Source organism: Hibiscus syriacus, unplaced genomic scaffold, assembly GCF_006381635.1.
Source record: "Hibiscus syriacus cultivar Baekdansim isolate YM2019G1 unplaced genomic scaffold, ASM638163v2 tig00009009_pilon, whole genome shotgun sequence".
NCBI lineage: Eukaryota > Viridiplantae > Streptophyta > Magnoliopsida > Malvales > Malvaceae > Hibiscus > Hibiscus syriacus.
Window position 1 is genome coordinate 535,017 of NW_024062181.1, and position 19,268 is coordinate 554,284.

At 38.7% G+C, this 19,268-nt stretch overlaps 1 protein-coding gene, 1 long non-coding RNA gene and 1 pseudogene across 3 annotated transcripts in view; 2 read left to right on the forward strand and 1 right to left on the reverse strand.

The window, feature by feature from the left end:
• The window catches only part of LOC120202754 (TMV resistance protein N-like), a 38,203-nt gene that overhangs the window by 1,690 nt on the left and 17,245 nt on the right, over nucleotides 1–19,268 (forward strand). The window contains exons 4-7 of the mRNA XM_039203134.1: nucleotides 7–456; nucleotides 539–1,637; nucleotides 1,827–1,867; nucleotides 1,955–2,195. Coding sequence (XP_039059065.1) covers nucleotides 7–456; nucleotides 539–1,637; nucleotides 1,827–1,867; nucleotides 1,955–2,195 — 1,831 coding nt within the window. The remainder of the gene's footprint in view (nucleotides 1–6; nucleotides 457–538; nucleotides 1,638–1,826; nucleotides 1,868–1,954; nucleotides 2,196–19,268) is intronic.
• LOC120202859 lies at nucleotides 5,765–10,644 on the forward strand. 2 transcript variants are annotated; one of them, XR_005523758.1, is made up of 5 exons: nucleotides 5,765–5,775; nucleotides 8,235–8,237; nucleotides 9,252–9,619; nucleotides 9,702–9,978; nucleotides 10,302–10,644. It is a non-coding gene; the product is annotated as an uncharacterized LOC120202859 (long non-coding RNA). The 2 variants fall into 2 exon arrangements; XR_005523759.1 differs by lacking the exons at nucleotides 5,765–5,775; nucleotides 8,235–8,237 and adding an exon at nucleotides 8,438–8,752 and having other exon boundaries at nucleotides 9,231–9,978.
• LOC120202697 lies at nucleotides 11,781–19,067 on the reverse strand (annotated as a pseudogene).

Genomic DNA, 19,268 nt, shown 5'->3' on the forward strand with positions numbered 1-19,268 from the left:
TTCTAGAAAGAAATACGACGTTTTCTTGAGTTTTAGAGGTGAAGATACCCGCAAAAACTTCACAGATCATCTCTATGATGCTCTAAATCGAAATGGAATTATCAGTTTCAGGGATGATTCAAAGATGGATGCCGGTGAAGAGATCGCACCACAACTTTTCCGAGCCATTCAACAATCGTGGTGCTCGGTAATTGTATTTTCAGGAACCTATGCCTTTTCAAGTTGGTGCTTGGAGGAGCTTGCTGAGATTGTTAAACAAAAAAACGAGAAAGGAGATAAAGTGTTTCCAATTTTCTGCGACGTGAATCCATCTGATTTAAGAAAACAGAAAGAAAAAGTTGAAGAAGCATTTGCCAAACATGCAGAGAGATACAAGGAAGATAAAGAAAAGATTCTAAGGTGGCGAATTGCTTTGACTCAAGCGGCTAACATCAAAGGATGGCATTTAAATGACAGGTAAACCATTCTTTTCTTTCCTGTTTTCTTGTTTAATTACTTTAATAATTATAAAAATGAACTGAATTTTATTTCTTTGTAGGCATGAATCAGAGTTTATCGGAGATATTGTTAGAAAAATATCAGCAAAATTATGTCAGACATATCCAATTGTTCATGATGAGTTGGTTGGAATCAGTTCACGCTTGGACGAGTTGCATTCCAAAATAAAGTTTGGGGAAGATGACATCCGCATCATAGGAATTTGCGGAATGGGTGGCATCGGTAAAACAACTCTCGCAAGAGTTGTATACGACCAAATGTCATCTCATTTTGAAGGTAAATGCTTCATTGCTGACGTTCGAGAAGTTTCAGACAAATTTGGACTCGTTTCTCTACAGAAACAACTTCTTTTCCAGATCTTGTCTGGTGAAGTCTTCGAATTTTTCAATGTTCATGAAGGGAATGCCATAATTAGACGCAGATTATCTAACAAAAAGGTCCTTGTTGTGATTGATGGTGTGGATAATTTACAGCACTTGAAATGCTTGGTTGGAAGGCATGATTGGTTCGGTTTAGGGAGTAGAATCATTATAACAACAAGAGATGAGCACTTGCTCCAATCTTACCGAGTTGATGATGTGTATAAGCCTTCAACATTGAATGACAGCGAGGCACTTCAACTTTTCAGTTTGAAAGCTTTTGATAGTGAGACAGCACCAACTGATGTTTTCATTGAGCTTTCTGAACATATTGCAAAATATGCCAGTGGTCTCCCCTTAGCTCTTGAAGTCTTGGGTTGTTTTTTGTGCGGTAGAGATGTAGCTCAATGGAGAAGTGCAATCCAAAGACTTGAAAAGGATTCTAACAAAGAGATTATTGACAGACTTCGAATTAGCTTTGATGGATTGGAAGAAACAGAGAAGAACATATTTCTAGATATAGCATGCTTCTTCAATGGGGACGAGAAAGATTTTGTAATGAAAGTATTGGATGGCTGTGAGTTTTTCCCGGATATTGGAATCGATGTTCTCATTAAGAAGTCTCTACTAACAGATGACGAAAACAACAAATTGTGGATGCACAACTTACTACAAGAAATGGGAAGAAGAATTGTTCAGGAAAAATCTATTGAGGAGCCTGGAAAACGTTGTAGATTGTGGGAGGAAAAGGATGTATATCATGTGCTAACGAAGAACACTGTAAGTCATTCCAGGGAAATTGCATATTATATTAATGTTGAAAATGATTTATTTACTATATCAAACCAACAAAATTTATTAACGTTAAAGACAAGAGTGATGAACATAATGTAAATTTTCACAAGTTTAATCATATAATTTACCCACTTTTATTGTGTTTTCTTATGTCTTATTCGTGAATGCTTTTAGGCCACGGAAGTGATTGAAGGCATGATCGTTGACAATAAAAGGTAGGGAAACATACAAAAACATGTATCAATGTATAAATTTCATATTGTTATTGCTTTTTTATTGGCTTAATCACATATGGTTATCAGGGAATCGAACAAGATACTCAATATGAATGTCGATGCTGTCTTGAAGATGAAAAAATTGAGATTGCTCAAAGTCCTTTGCCTCTCAAATTGTGATGAACTCAAATATCTTCCTAATGAGCTACGTCTTTTAGATTGGATAGGGTATCCTTTAAGATTCTTACCTCCAAACTTCCAACCAGACAACCTTGTTGCACTTCTGTTACCATACAGTCGCATTGAACAACTATGGAAGGGAAATACAGTAAGAACTAATTCATGCGACCCTTGTTTTCTAACTTATTTTAACCAGATTAACTAAATCTTATATAATTTATTATTGTTTTCAACAGCCCCTGTATAAGTTGAAAGTGCTCAACCTCAAAGGGTCCAAAAACCTGATCAAGTCACCGGACTTTACATCAGCCCCAAATCTGGAAACTTTAGTATTGGAGGGTTGTACAAGAATAGTAAATGTTCATCCATCCATCGGAGTTCTTTCGAGGCTTAAACTTCTGAATTTAAGTAGCTGTACAAGTCTTAGGAATCTTCCAGCCAAAATTGGAATAGAATCTCTTGAAACATTAATCCTGAAAGATTGTACAAACCTTATTAGTCTCCCAAGGAGCATAGGTGGGTGTAAATGTCTAAAAACTCTCAATCTTTCTGGCTGTTATAAAGTTGAAAATTTGCCGGAGAATTTGCAGCAAGTAGAGTTGTTGGAAGAGCTCGACTTAAGTGAAACAGCCATAGCAAAATTACCATCCTTCATTTTTCAACTTAAAAATCTTAAAGTTTTGTCTTTGAATAGGCTCAAGGGACCATCATCTAAGATAGCACCAAATCTACCTTCTCTTTTCCAGGTATTCCAAAGAGGACGGATCGAGTCTGTGCCTCTGATGTTACATTCATTGTCAGGTTTGAGATCATTAAGAGAGCTGAAACTAAGGAACTGCAATTTACATGAAGGAGATATTCCTAGTGATATTTCTTGTTTATCCTCTCTGGAAAAACTTGACCTTGGCGGCAACAATTTCATCAGCGTACCTGTGATTGGTAGTGGACTTCCCAGGCTTCAATATCTTGGATTGTCAAATTGCAGGGAGCTTATATCGTTAGCTAAACCTGGTGCTTCTCGAGAACTATTTGCAGCTCCATCAAAGGATTGGACACAGTTTTCTGGCCTTCACTGCTACAGATTGGTTGAGAATATCAATGCACTAACAATACTGAAAACCTGTCTTAAGGTCGATTTATCATTCTTTCGTATTTACAGAATCTCGTTTTTAAAGAATTATATACTTAGTTACCAAGCAACATAAGTTTTATTTTGCAGCGAGTTACATATTTAAAAAAAAGTTTTGATGGTGTTATACCTGGAGGTGAAATACCAAAATGGTTCAGCCATCAAACAGTTGACTCTTCAATCAAGATACCACTGCCTAACAATATTCAGAATGATAGTCAATGGATCGGAGTTGCTTTCTGCTGCATTTTTGTCAACGATGATGCTTCAAGGAATGAGGAACTCACATGTGAAGCTGTTATCCATCATAGGAATTCCAGAAAAGATGGTTCTGATGGATCTGTTTGTCGAAGTAGAAATCCTCGACGTGTCACAGGGTGCGGCTGGATTTTTTCTGAAGAATACAACGAGCCCATAATAAAGGATCACATTTATTTCTGTTATTTTTCGCGTGAGAAATTATATCCATTTTCCTTGGAGGATAAATGTGGTGAAAGTGAAACCGAGAATTCATCATCGGATTGGTCAAATAAAGAATTCGGTGAACTTCAGTTATCAGTCAAATCCGATGACTGTCACCCAAGTGTTAAGGTGAACAAATGTGGGATTCGAATAGTGTATGAGAAAGATTTGGAAGATACCAACGAAGACTCCGCTGTAAGGGGACCAATAGCTAATGGTCCCCTTGTAAAGCGAAAACGTAATGTTTACAAAGAGACAGAGGCCGGGTCACAGCCAAAAAGGATGGAAAAGTTTTTCAATTTTATGATGGACCGACCGGGGAAGAAGCATTAGTTAGGGTCAATCCTATCCAGACATTTTCAATATTTTAGGATATATATATTTTTGAAATTAGTTACCTTTTATGTAATTATCAAAATTTTACTCTTTTTTTTAATTTTTATTTTGGTACTTTTGGATGACGAAGGTCGTATGAAGGTGGACAGTGTATATTGAGATTCGAGAAGTTTGAAACTGTTAAGGAGATTTCTTGACTTTTATGAGATTCTCGAGAATCTAATCAGATTAATTGAACAAGAAGATTGAGGTGAATTCTATGGAGAAGTTTGGAGTTCATCAATCATCGTGTATACGACAACCAATGATAGTCAATATGGTAACACATGATTTGGTTGTAACAATCAATTAATTGGATGATTTAATTGTGACAATCAATTAATCGAGTATCTTAATTGTAAAATACTTGATATTTTAACTAGTGCATATAACATGCTCGAACCTGAGACATCAGTGAGTGACAAGTATCCTTTTAACTACTGAGGTCACTTGATTCGTGTCATTGATTTTTATTGGGTGTGAGTCTATTATCTTCTCAGCTAGTGATTTTGGGGTTAAATGGGAGCAAAGATTTTGGGTTATTTTTTTAAAAAAAAAATTTATGTAAAAATATTATAAATTTCCTTTCTATATAAATAAATTTCAAGTATATTATTTATTTGATAGGGTGAATATAAGATAGTATATGTTCAAAAAGTCTCAATCATTTGAAAATAAACACTTATATCCCTGACCACTGAGGTCGCTTGGTTCGTACATTTGAAAAAGTTAATTGTATTACACATCCTCAAATTATAACCTTTATTTTAACTTGATTTCCAAATTTTTAAATACTTTAATTTCATCCCTAAACTATAAATATCACTTTAAATTAGTCCTTAAAATATTGAATATTCCAGTTTCATTTTCAAACTATAACCTTCATTCTAAATTGATCCTCAACCTTTAAATATTCAATATCATCTCAAACTATTGGTATACGTTAATCACATCCCATGCTAATAAAATTAATTTCATATTTGAAAAAAAAGTTAAATTATGGTAAAAATTAATTACATATTTGGAGGAATTTGGGAATTAAATTAGAATATCTAAAAGTTTGAGGACCAGTTTAAAATGATGGTCATAATTTGTGGATGACATTCCTAATGCTGACGAGCCTGATGAAGGCCTAGTTCCCGTTTGCCTCCATGTGATTGTCTCTGATTTTCCTTCCCTGATCTCTTCTATGCAGTTTGAGTTTTCGTTCCTCCACTTTACAGTAGAGCGATTTTAGTTCCAACATGAGAGCCAAGAATATTCTAAGCAATTGGAATATTTAAAAATTTGATAACTAGTTTAGAACGAGAATCATAATTTAAAGATTAAATTGAAATATTTAAAAGTTTAAAAATCAATTTAAACCGAGAATTATAATTTGAAGACGCGTGATACAAATAATTCAATTTAGAAAGATTATCGTTAATAAATAAGGTAAGTTTTTCTTCTATAATAAGTTAATGGTTTTTTATTCTAAACTATGTTCGAGGATTGTTTCAATCATTTAACTTTTAAAAGTTATGAAAGAGATATTAAATTCGTTAAATCATTACTAAATGATCATCTTCATGTTGGATTCTCCATCTTATGCATGCCTTGGTTCTAAAGGCTTGTCGATTGGGGTCACCTAGTTGATTGCAGATTTAGAGTGTTTTCATTCCAGGTTGTGTAGTCTTCTGTTGATTGGGCTTCTTGTCATTCCTTCTTCACTGTGTTGGTTCAGGATACTGCTTGGCATCGTATATTTCAGGGAGATGTTGCTGTTCGGTTGTGTTTCGATTGTGGTTCGGTTGTGGTTGGTCTTCGCACTCGTGGTTTGTTTGTATGTGTTTTCCTCCATTCCCAGTTATCTTTTGTTATTTGGTTGTATATGTTCGTCTTTTGTGCATTGGTCTGGGAACTTAGTAGGAAGGAGGTTGGCTTGTATATAGTTCGAATATCATGTGTTCATTCCCTTACCATCTCAAGGATTACTCTTTTTCCTCCAATTAGGATTAGGGAGGTTTTTTAATGATGCTTTGAGGTGGTGTACTTTGTTTTGCTATTAATACAAAGTACCCTATTTCAAAAAAAAATGATCACTATAAAATTATAATAAGTGTAAAATTTCGATATTTCGTAAGAATTTAATAAAATTTAATAACTATTTTGTGAAGTAGCTTCGAGATTTAAGTGCAAATTTGATTTGAATTTCAACCATGTTGAAGGTTTTAATTATTTCTTTTCAGCTGTAGGTACTGGTTGATCATGGCTTGAACTGAAGTTACTTCCTTAGGCTTGTAAAGTTATTATCAATTCCTCTGGCTGCAATTACTCAGATGACTTTGGAAATCAAAGTTTACCTTCTTCTCCATAAAGAAATGACTGGGTCACTCTTAACTTTGATTTGATTCTCATAATTGAAGCAATGCTTGTCAAATGTGGGACCTCATAATTAATGTTTAGTTGACAAGTCTCCCTCTATCATTTTTCTTATACAAGAAATTAATGTTCTCTTAATATTAATAGATTGATTGATGTGAAACGTAGAAAGTGGTGGGAAGTGGAGCAAGTAGGACATGACTCAGTTATGGGGGAAAAATATCAACCATAGAAGCTAGCCCCGAGTATACGCATTGAACTAAAGCGTGGAAAATGCAAATCATAGCCAGTAGACACGAACATGATATTTTTTCTGATCCAATAATTTTGGCCGAATATATTCAATCATAATTCAAAGAAAAATATAAATTCAATTAAAATCAAATCATTAGACTCATTTCTAATTTTCTCAAATGTGAATTCAATGTCCCCAATGCAACAGTAAGTTACTCAAATGACTTTGATTTGATGCTCATAAGTTAAGCAATAATTGTCAAATGTGGGACACCATAATTAATGTTTACTTGACAAGTTTCCTCCTATCATTTGTTTATACAAGAACTTAATGTTCTCTGAATATATAGATTGATAAATGTGAAACATAGAAGTGGTGGGAAAATAGGGCAAGTAATAGAAAAAATATCTACAATAGAAGCCAACCCCAAGTTGGACCAATTGACGGTAGATAGAATAGGTTAATATCAGAGTTCAAGAACTATTTATTTTGAACTCTAGTTTCTGTTTATGAACAAAGCCTTGTCAAATACTTCCTTTTCTGGTCTATAACCCCAGATCTGTTTCCTTGGGAATTTGATCTGTTTTGCCCTTTTTCTATGCTCCTATACTTTGATTGTTTATAGTTTCTTTCTGGGCATTGAGAGATCCATTTTCTGATTTTGAACACCATATTCAGACATATTTTCCTTCTCAAACTTCATCATGTTGTCCTTACCTTCAACTTCATCATCTAAAGAGAATATGATGTTTTCTTGAGTTTTAGAGGTGAAGATACCCGCAAAAACTTCACATATCATCTCTACGATGCTCTGAAACGGAGTGGAATTGTCACTTTCATGAATGATCCAAAGCTGGAGGCCGGCGAAGAGATCCCACCACAACTCGTCAGAGCCATTCAACAATCGTGGTGCTCGGTAATAGTTTTCTCGGAAATCTATACCTTTTCAGGTTGGTGCTTGGAGGAGCTTGCCGAGATTGTTAAACAGAAAAACGAGAAAGGACATAAAGTGTTTCCAATTTTCTACGATGTGAATCCACAGATTGAAAAGTTGGGATAAAGAACATCAGGGGGAAATTGCATCAAGTATCAAGGCATTTAAATAACGGGTAAATCCTTCTTTCTTATCTTTTTTTCTAGTTTAATTAATTTAATGATTACAACTAGATTTAAAATATTTATTCAAAACAATTAAAATTTATTTCTTTGTAGGCATGAACCTGAATTTATTGGAAACATTGTTAGAAAAATATCAGCAAAATTATGTCAAACGTATCCAGTTTTTCATGATGAGTTGGTTGGAATCAGTTCACGCTTGGAGGAGTTGTATTCAAAAATAGAGATTGGGGGAGTTGTATACGACCAAATGTCATCTCATTTTGAAGGTAAATGCTTCATTGCTGATGTTCGAGAAGTTTCAGACAAATTTGGATTCGTTTCTCTACAGAAACAACTTCTTTTCCAGATCTTGTCTGGTGAAGTTTTTGAATTTTTCAATATTCATGAAGGGAATGCCATAATTAGCCATAGGTTGTCTAACAAAAAGGTCCTTGTTGTTATTGATGATGTGGATAATATACAGCACTTGAAATGCTTGGTTGGAAGGCATGATTTGTTCGGTTTAGGGAGTAGAATCATTATAACAACAAGAGATGAACACTTGCTCCAATCTTACCGAGTTGATGATGTGTATAAGCCTTCAACATTGAATGACAGCGAGGCACTTCAACTTTTCAGTTTGAAAGCTTTTGATAGTGAGACAGCACCAAATGATGTTTTCATTGAGCTTTCTGAACATGTTGCAAAATATGCCAGTGGTCTCCCCCTTAGCTCTTGAAGTGTTGGGTTCTTTTTTGTGCGGTAGAGATGTAGCTCAATGGAGAAGTGCAATCCAAAGACTTGAAAAGGATTCTAACAAAGAGATTATTGACAGACTTCGAATTAGTTTTTCCCGGATATCGGAATCGATGTTCTCATTAAGAAGTCTCTACTAACAGTTGACGAAAACAACAAATTGTGGATGCACAACTTACTACAAGAAATGGGAAGAAGAATTGTTTGGGAAAAGTCTATTGAGGAGCCTGGAAAACGTTGTAGATTGTGGGAGGAAAAGGATGTGTATCATGTGCTAACGAAGAACACTGTAAGTCATTCCAGGGAAATTGCATATTATATTAATGTTAAAGACAGAAATGATACACACAATGTAATTTTTCACAAGTTTTATCACAGAAATTTCCTCATTCTATTTTGTGTTTCTTATGTCTTACTTTTGAATGTTTTCAGGCTACGGAAGTGATTGAAGGTAGGAAAACATACATAAACATGCACCCATGTGTAAATTTCATATTCGGTCGAAAGTGACCCTTAAAATTTTATTCTATCACTCTGTTCCTCATTGAGTTATACTTTCTTTCTTATTTTACTCACTGTACTTTTAATTTTTCTAATTTATTTTGAAAATCCTTGAAGAATCATCTCTATGTTTCTATTCGGATGTGTGGGATACGACAGATCATAGATAAATTAAGTGTTGGAACAGCCTTGCTTTTAGGTATGGAATGCTTTGGGATATTTTCAAATTTGAACTGAATTTTCGTTGTTTTACCCTTGGTTATCAGGATATCCAACAAGATGCTCAGTTTGAATGTTAATGCCGTCTCGAAGATGAAAAAATTGAGATTGCTCAAAGTCCTTTGCCTCTCAAATTGTGATGAACTCAAATATATCTTCCTAATGAGTTACGGCTTTTAGATTGGATGGGATATCCTTTAAGATTCTTACCTCCAAGCTTCCAACCAGACAACCTGGTTGCACTTCTGCTACCATACAGTCTCATTGAACAATTATGGAAGGGAAAAATAGTAAGAACTAATTCTTACCTCCAAGGATTAGTTACTATTTGATTTTATTAAAGCCTTACTGGCTGAAGACGAGGACAACACATTAAAGACTCCCTCTGAGAAAAGAAAAATGGAAGAAGCAGAGGAAGACTGAACGAGCTAAGAAAGTACATCAGCTTGATTTGATTATTTTTGGTAATATCTCTTTGAAGATTTCATTCTAATGTGGCTTACTATTTGAGGTGGCAGAGGTTGAAAATGCGGATCTTGGAAAGGCACTACTCAGAGCCCTGGAAGAGCTATTTGATCTGCCTTCACAAACAAAAGAGCTCTATGTTTCTAACAAAGCCTTTCGTGGCTATTCGGGGGTTGCAATTGGATTATTACATGTATGGTTAAATGGTCGATTGTGTGTCTTATCACTGAATTGTGATGAAGGGAAACAGGGTACGATACATTTGCAAGGTTCCAGAAAAGCTTCTAGATGACCAAAATGGCTTGTTCATGATAATTCATTTATTGCAAGGTAAGTTGGATTGCACCACGAAAGAAAGTGGGTGAAATAGTTTTATGATGTTTGGAGCATTATCATCCTTATCTTTGCCAATGTTTCTTCCAAGTAAAACACCAAAATCGTTGTCACCAACAGCATGTTGATAGTAGTTTACACTGCTTTCGTGACACTTGGTGCCTTCATCTCTGGTCTTGCCAATGTCATCTTCAAAGCTACAATGCTTTTCTTTGATTCGCCTCCTGTTGGGATAATTCTAACCTGAGCAAGATCAAATTTATGTACCCTATGAGTTCTTTCCCGAGAAACTAAATTTCGTTTTATATAAACTCTTGCAGGCTTCATCAAATACAAGTATTCTTGATTCCGACACCATTCGCCCTAGTCCTTGTGGCAGCAGGTGCAACTGAAGTCATGGCTTCAACCAGAATGGTGGACTTCATTAAACTGGCAAGTTTCCACGGCCGCCGTTGTTGCTATTTTCTTGTAATTTGCTTTGCTCAAATCTCATTTGCATCCTCCAATTAGTATTATAATCTACCATTAACCTTCAAACTCTATAATTGTAAGTGCACCAGAGGAGGACGTTGCTAGTCGTAATTTACTTGAACATGTAATAGGTAGGAGGGTTGAATCCATTGTAAGTGTATTCTCTATCTCGGAAGAATCAATTGTACGAATCAGAATTTTTTTTAATGAAAATTAGAAAAGAAAAAAAGCCTAGGAACGCCTAAACTATTGTTCCATCCATGCCTACAGCAGTGACTGCTTCAGCATGGTAAAGCGATAAAATCCCATCTGGAGGAGAACGAAAGAGTCGAAGGCCAAAAGGTAGGTTCCATGCTAACTTCGCCATGGCGTCTGCGATATTACCTTCCCGAAGCACATGAGTAAACTTCACCTGCCAATCACGTCTAATAAAATCCACGATATGTGGAATCAAAGTAGAAACCAACTTCATATTTGTACCTTGCTGCAGTATCATCCATGCATCCTTGCTATCTGTCTCAAGAACTACAAGTCTTAACCCCAAATCCCAAGCTACTTTGAGGCCTTCCAGAACTCCCCAAAGTTCTGCATCCAACACCGAACACACTCCTATGGCTTTCGTGAAACCACCAATCCATTCCCTAGTAGCGTCACGAATAACTCCATCCAACAAACTGCTCGGGTCCATCCTATTTGGACCATTTACCGACGTTAAGAATAAGTCCCGAGCATGACCAGCCTCCACTACTAAGCGACGACTACGCTGCGAAATACTCTCCATCTCTAAAGATTCCAGTGCAAAAATAGAATGGTTTCGTCTCGTCCAAATGCTCCACAGAATGGACCCAAATAGCACATCCTAATCATCTGAGTTCAAAGGAAAATAATCTGGGCGTTGAAGGTTCACTTTAATCTAGTCCACGATGTTCATGCCGAAGAATTCAACAAGCCGGTCTGGTTTGATTAATTCCTGCCAAGCAGTATGCGCCACAATACACTCTCTAAAAACATGAGTTAACGATTCCTTTGCTGCACCACAGTAGAGGCAGCTTTCATCATTTGTCATGTGTCTTCGCGTCCGTTCTTCATTTGTCACAATCCGACCCTTACAAATTAACTAAAGGAGACGCACTCTTGGTAATCCCTGGAATTTTGCAATCGTTTTCCAAAGTTGATTCCCAGAAGTTCTGATTATTTTCCAAAATCCACCCTGGTTTCCAAAATTCACCAAGCAGCAAGTAGCAGTCTTTTCAATATGAAGGCAATATATATATATATATATATATATATATATACACACAATCAATAACTATCTCCAGTTGTTTTCTTCATCCAACCGGAGATGTTTTAGCAGCGAGAAGAATGAGAGCTTGCCAGTGGTAACTTGTCCGTAGATTCTTGTACTTCTGCACAAAGGCCCCGATATCTATTTCCCCGTAAAGAAGCTGCCTGTTCACTATTTACGATTCCTCTCCTGTTGCATTCATTGCATCTACAAGGAAGTAAAACCATCTTTAAGTACTCGCATCTAAACCCCACTAACGTAGGTAATATACTATTAATATGTACCTTGAAGCCTATGCATAAACGATGCAGGGGAGTAGAACTTCAGAGTTTCTTCTTTCTATCTTTCGAGCTCGTTTAGTTTTTCCTGAGCTGCCGCCAAGTGGTTCAGAAAATCTCACCTGGTTCCTTAGCTCCATTATTTGTGGTTCTTTGTCCAAATTGTTCCCTGTTTATTGAAAACATATAAATGTGAAGTTGTCTCCCTATGCACATTTCTATATCAGTGAAATTTATAGCATTATCATAATACTAAATGGAATAAGAACTCACTAGCAAGCTGCATAATCTCCTTGTGAAGTTCATCTCTTATCTGGCAAAAAAGTTAATTTCGAACTAGTAAGAAACCGACAAAAAAGATGAGATTCAGAGTAACGACGAACATAATTTTCTCGCCGCACGCATGCCAGTTCGAATAAATGGTTCTAAAACATAGCTAAAGTGCAACCCCCATCAAGATACAATTTCCTTACTTTGAAACGTAAACCAAATAAATCAGGGTGATTTCGTAACTTACATTGTTTTGAATTTTAACATGGTCAACTGATTGTAAGAATTGATTGTAAGCGCCCTTATCAGACAAAAGCTTCCGTAATTCATAGACATTAAGATAATACGAAAGCAACTAGGACTCGACAAATATTATTAAGAGGAAATGGAGATTGCTTTGCCAATAAACACACACAACAAGTGAACCAGACCCCTCACCTTTTCTCCTTTAAAAGAGCAATGACTCCAGCAGCTTCTGTGGGTGAAACAGGCGAGGGAGAATGCGGCCATTCTGCAGGCCTCTGCGAGTTGACGCCGTTAGAAGCACTGCTACTTGGAGCTGCAGGCCGGGACTAATTAGGGGAGCTACTAGAGGATACCAAGAGTGTGAAGAGCCCTCTTGCGGTCGTGGCTGAGCTTGTTGCTCGTGTGAATTCTAGCAACATAGTTCTTGTGACAAAGGACAATTTCTTGTGACAACTTCTCTATCTTCATGGTTGATAAACTACTGACAAGGAATTCCCATATGTTTTAAGCACTGACATCTTCTTTCCATGACTACTCTTATCCTCAAAGCGTAAGCCTCAAATTCTGCCACATTGTGAGTGCAAAAGAGTTCTGGTGACGCCAGACAGAATAGTGATTATCATGTAGGCTAGCTCCGACAGACGATTCACAAGAGAAAATTCACCTAAAAACCAGAGAAAAAGTCTCTAGGGTTTAATAAAATATTATAAAATCAAAACATGCAAAAATCAGTCCACAAGCCGGACTGTTATAGCCAAAAATCGTCTTTATTCGAATTTTGCCAAAAATAGCAAAATCCCGAAAATCACTCTAAATTGAAATTCGAAATAAAATAAGCAATCTCCCAAAAATCTGGCCTAAATCGGATTTAAATTGACTTCCTAATTAACAATCGAAATATTACCATAAATAGTAAAAAATAACTAAATCTAGTGATTCGGAAGGGAAAACGGCAGAATTTGAGGTTGAAAAAAAGGACACATGGAGATCCATATGGAGAGCGTGCGCGTCGAAAAGAGCTTTCCGGATTGGGGTCTTATGCGCGATTCTGGCACTTGTAGCCAAAGTTATGGCCAAAAGACTGAAACATACTCAAAACGACCCCAATGAGGAACATGTCACAATCAATTCCCGCCTTTGCGCTGATCTGCTAACTCATGGTATCTCAGCGCCATCAACGTGCAATCTGACAGCTCAACATCATCTGTCTCGGATCCCCCTGCATCAGTCACCCCGGGTTGGAAAGAACTCGTCCTCGAGTTCAGAGTAGTGTCATCAGGATCCACAAAACAATGACTCAGGTGCTTCACATTAAAAACATCAGAAGTCTTCAAGTGACTGGGAAGTCGCAACCTGTAAGCATTATCATTGATCTTCTGCACGACCTCACAAGGTCCAATCTTCCGATCCTTAAGCTTATTATACTCACCAACAGGAAAACGATCACGAGTTAATACAGCCCAAACAAAATCACCAACATCAAAAAGTACCTGACGACGATGATTGTCGACCCGAGTCTTGTACTTGGTATTGCTCTCATGAATGGTCTGTTTCACCTACTCATGGATACCCCGAAGATACTTTGCCATCTCATCTGCTTTAGGACTGAAACGTCCTATACGTGGAATAGGGGCTAAGTCCAACACCTCGGACGGGTTCTGACCATAGACAATCTCAAATGGGCTTGAACCTGTGGTCCTATTTTTTGATCTGTTGTAGGCAAATTCTGCCTAAGGCAATGCCAAATCCCACTGCTTCGGCTTCGTTCCTGCCAAACACCTCAAAAGGTTTCCCAAACTTCGGTTCACCACCTCGGTCTGGCCATCCGTCTGGGGGTGGTAGGCGCTACTGAAATTCAACTGCGTTCCCAGTTTCCCCCACAGGCTCTTCCAGAAATGACTGATGAACTTAGTATCACAATCTGAAGTGATGGATCGAGGAACACCATGTAAACGCACAATTTCCTTGAAATAGAGATGGGCAATCCGGTCAGCATCCATAGTCTTTCTGCAAGCTACAAAATGAGCCATCTTGGAAAACCTGTCAACCACAACAAAGATAGAATCAGAGGCCCTTTGGGTGCGGGGTAAGCCTAGTACAAAATCCATGCTGACATCGAACCAAGGAGCTTCAGGAACAGGTAAGGGAGTGTACAATCCCGCATTGGTGAGAACTCCCTTAGACCGCTGGCACACATAACAACGGTCCACATAATGGGCCACATCACTAGTCAACTTGGGCCAATAAAAGTCAGAAGAGATAAGGGCCAATGTCTTATCTCGGCCAAAGTGTCCCTCATTATGGAGTTCACTTATAATTTGCTGCCTCAATGAACAATCTGGAATACACAACTGTAATCCACGAAACAGATACCCATTATACAAAACAAAATCATGACGGTGACCCTCAGTTACCTCCTGAAATATCCTTCTAAAGGAAGGATCAGCTGCATACATATCTGTGAACGTCTCAAATCCTGCCACTTTAGTACTCATGGTGGTGAGAAGTAAGGTATGACGGCTCAGGGCATCTGCGACGCGGTTCAAACTCCCTGCTTGGTGCCTCAGCGTAAAAGTGAATTCTTGCAAGTATGCTACCCACTTGGCATGACGTCTACTCAGTTTGTGTTGGCCATTGATGTACTTCAAGGCCTCGTGATTGGTAAACAGAATAAACTCCTTTTGTACTAGATAGTGACGCCAATGCTTCAGGGACTGAACTATGGCATAGAACTCCAGATCATAAGTGGAATAATTTTTCTTTGATCCCGATAGCTTCTCACTGAAAAAAGCAATCGGACGACCTGCCTGACTCAGAACACCACCAATGCCAACGCCAGATGCATCACAATTTACCTCGAACACTTTGTCAAAATCTGGAAGTGCCAAAACTGGAGCCTCGGTCATCTTTTGCTTGACCAGTTGAAAACTGGCCTCTGTCTCCTCAGACCACTGGAAATCACGCCCCTTGAGGCACTATGTGATAGGGGCGATCAGAGTACTGAAATTTCTAATGAATCGGCGGTAAAAAGACGCCAAGCCATGGAAACTTCGGATGTCATGTAAGGTTCTTGGTCTGGGCCACTCCAAGACTGCATCTATCTTTGACTGATCTGCATGAACACCATCAGTAGACACAACAAAACCAAGAAAAGTCACAGAAGTAGTGAAGAAAGAACACTTCTTTTGATTGACAAACAAGCACTCCGTTTTCAACATCTCAAAAACAGCACGGAGGTGATCGAAGTGTGAAGTCCATGTTGGACTATAAACGAGGATATCATCAAAGTAAACTACAACAAATTTCCCCATAAAAGGCCGCAAGACCTGATACATAAATCTCATGAACGTACTGGGCGCATTGGATAGCCCAAAAGGCATGACCATCCACTTATACAACCCTTGTGGCGTTTTAAACGTCGTCTTCCACTCATCTCCAGGTCTTATTATGATTTGGTGGTAACCGCTCTTAAGGTCAATTTTTGAGAAGACCTTAGAACCAGATAGCTGATCCAACATATCATCTAGACGGGGAATTGAAAACCGGTACTTCACTGTAATTCTGTTGATCGCTCGGCTGTCAACACACATACGCCAAGAACCATCTTTCTTGGGCACTAGCAGAGCAGGGACTGCACATGGGCTCATACTCTCTCGGATATAGCCCCTCTCCAACAACTCTTCCACCTATCGCTGCAACTCTTCGGCCTCCTTGGGACTGAGGCGATATGCTGGTCGATTTGGCAAACTTGACCCAGGAACAAGGTCAATTTGATGCTGAATATCCCTCATAGGTGGTAGTCCAGGAGAAAGATCCTCTGGCATCAAGTTAGAGAATTCTGCTAGCAGCCGCTGCACCTCTACTGGTAAATCTGTATCCACGTCTATTGCATTGTTCTCGCAAGGTAGCAAGGCATAGACCACGTCGCCATGCTCAATCTCATCTAAAAACTTGGACATAGAAAGCAGATTAGTATTATGGGTTACTGGGGTAGGAGTAAGTCCTTCCCGCCGAGGTGCCAACACAATCTTTTTTCCCTTGATGCTAAGGGAATATGTATTCTTTCGTCCATCATGAATGACACTGCAATCATACTGCCAAGGTCGACCCAATAATATATGACACGCATCTATAGACACAACATCACACCAGGCATTATCAAAATATTTTTTACCAATTGAAAAAGACACGAAGCATCGCCTATCAAATGTTACCTCACTGTCTTTATTTAGCCATGACAACTTGTATGGCTTAGGATGACGGTTCGTCTTCAACTGCAATTTCTGGACAACCTCCTCGGACACTACATTCTCACAACTGCCGCTGTCAATGATCATTTTGTAGACTTTATCTGCAACTGTGCAAGTCGTGTGGAAAATATTGGTTCTCAACCAATCGTCCCCTGAATCGCCCTTGGGGGTAAGTAGACTCTTGCGAACGACCAGAGTCTCATGACCATCTCCATACAGCACATCATCAGTCTCATCATCGTCATACACGGGTTTGCCAATCTCCTCAGTCTCGTCTTCCGCGTTTTCCTCAATCAACAAATTTTTGCCCTTTTGACTAGCAGGCTTCCTGCAATCAGTCGCCCTATGCCCTTGTTCACCACAACGAAAACATCTAATAGTAGGGTTAGAATTACCCTGCGGTGGCTGCTGAGCAGGACGGGACTCCTGAGGGCGAACTGGTCGACTGTTGTGATCACTCCTGATCACTGGTCTCTTGTTTTGCTGTTTTTCAACAGCAAGTGCACGCTGGTATGCTTCCGAAACACTCCACAGTGAATGAAGGCTGAGGACATCTTGCAAGGGCTGGTGTAAACCCCCCAAATACCGCGCCACCATCTGCTCCTCCGTCTCAGATAAATCGTTCCGGGCGACCAATTGGTAAAACTCCTCCGTGTAATCATCGACTGATCACGCGCCTTGCCTCAACGCATGAAGTCGCTGAAATAAGGTTTGCATGTAGCCGAAGGGAAGGAAGTGACCCTTCATCTTCTTCTTCATCTTCTCCCAATCAGTGATCTTGGCCTTGCCCTGTCTTTCTCGTGAACGTCGCAACTGTTCCCACCACGCAGATGCTCTGCCCTTGAGTTTGATGGCGATCAGTTTCACTTTCACACGATCGGGGACTTCCTTATATTCAAAAATACGCTCCACTTCATTAATGCAATCCATGAATCCCTCGGCCTGTAACGTACCAGAAAACTCAGGGAGATCGACCCGAAAACCGAGGTCTCCCGGAATCCTGCGTGATTGTGATATGGGTTTTCGAAAGTGGAATTGGTATCGTGATCAGAGGCCTCACGATCCTCGAAATCCTGCACCGCCAGGCGCTGGGTTAATTCTGCGACTTACCTCTGCAGATCCGCAATCATCACATCCTGAACGCTGCGATCACGGCGTTGGGCTTCCTCATTCGGAACCTGCTCACGACGACCACGACCACGACCTCCAGCCATTGAAACTGGTGAAATTTCCCAAGAAGATGTTGAAGCTCTGATACCAACTAACGCCAGACAGAATAGTGATTATCCTGTAGGCTAGCTCCGACAGACGATTCACAAGAGAAAATTCACCCAAAAACCAGAGAAAAAGTCTCTAGGGTTTAATAAAATATTATAAAATCAAAACATGCAAAAAGTAGTCCACAAGCCGGACTGTTATAGCCAAAAATCGTCTTTATTCGAATTTTGCCAAAAATAGCAAAATCCCGAAAATCACTCTAAATTGAAATTCGAAATAAAATAAGCAATCTCCCAAAAATCCGGCCTAAATCGGATTTAAATTGACTTCCTAAATAACAATCGAAATATTACCAGAAATAGTAAAAAATAACTAAATCTAGTGATTCGGAGGGGGAAACGGTAGAATTTGAGGTTGAAAAAAAGGCCACATGGAGCTCCATGTGGAGAGCGTGCGCGTCGAAAAGAGCTTTCCGGATTGGGGTCTTATGCGCGATTTTGACACCTGTAGCCAAAGTTATGGCCAAAAGACTGAAACATACTCAAAACGACCCCAATGAGGAACATGTCACAATCAATTCCCGCCTTTGCGCTGATCTGCTAACTCATGGTATCTCAGCACCATCAACGTGCAATCTGACAGCTCAGCATCATCTGTCTCGGATCCCCCTGCATCATCTGGTCTGTTTGTGAAAGGGTAACAAACGCTAACGCGCCCCAATTTCTCTTCTGCATGGACTGCCCCATTAAAGCTTCCAGGATTCGTCACCTGCTTTAATTTCTTCTTCAATAAAGATGCACAATAAATCCTTATCTGAAAAAATTAAAACCCAGGGGCTCATAATCATCTGATTGCCGTTTTGCTAGAGAATCTATTATGGCATTCATTTTTATTATCCTTTGGCTCACAAAGCCAAATTCTAATAACACTTGTTGTCGATCTATTCTTCTGGTCAATGTTGGTGATTGTGTTAAGCACTTCAAAGGATCAAGTTTGGAGATCAATCGAGCAGTATAATATAACATGTACTGCTTGAACCTTCAAGTAGCCCATACCAAAGCACTTCATGTCTCCTAGATTGGTAGGTATTGGATCTTGCAATCAATGACCTTTTCGCTCAGATAATGAATGGCTTGTCCATCATTCCAGACTCATCATGCAGTCCCACATATCTCAATGAATTTTCAAAGAATGTTAGAGAGGAGATTCATGGTCTATCAGAAACTTGTGCACTACTATATTTGTATTCACTATCATGTTTTGATAAGA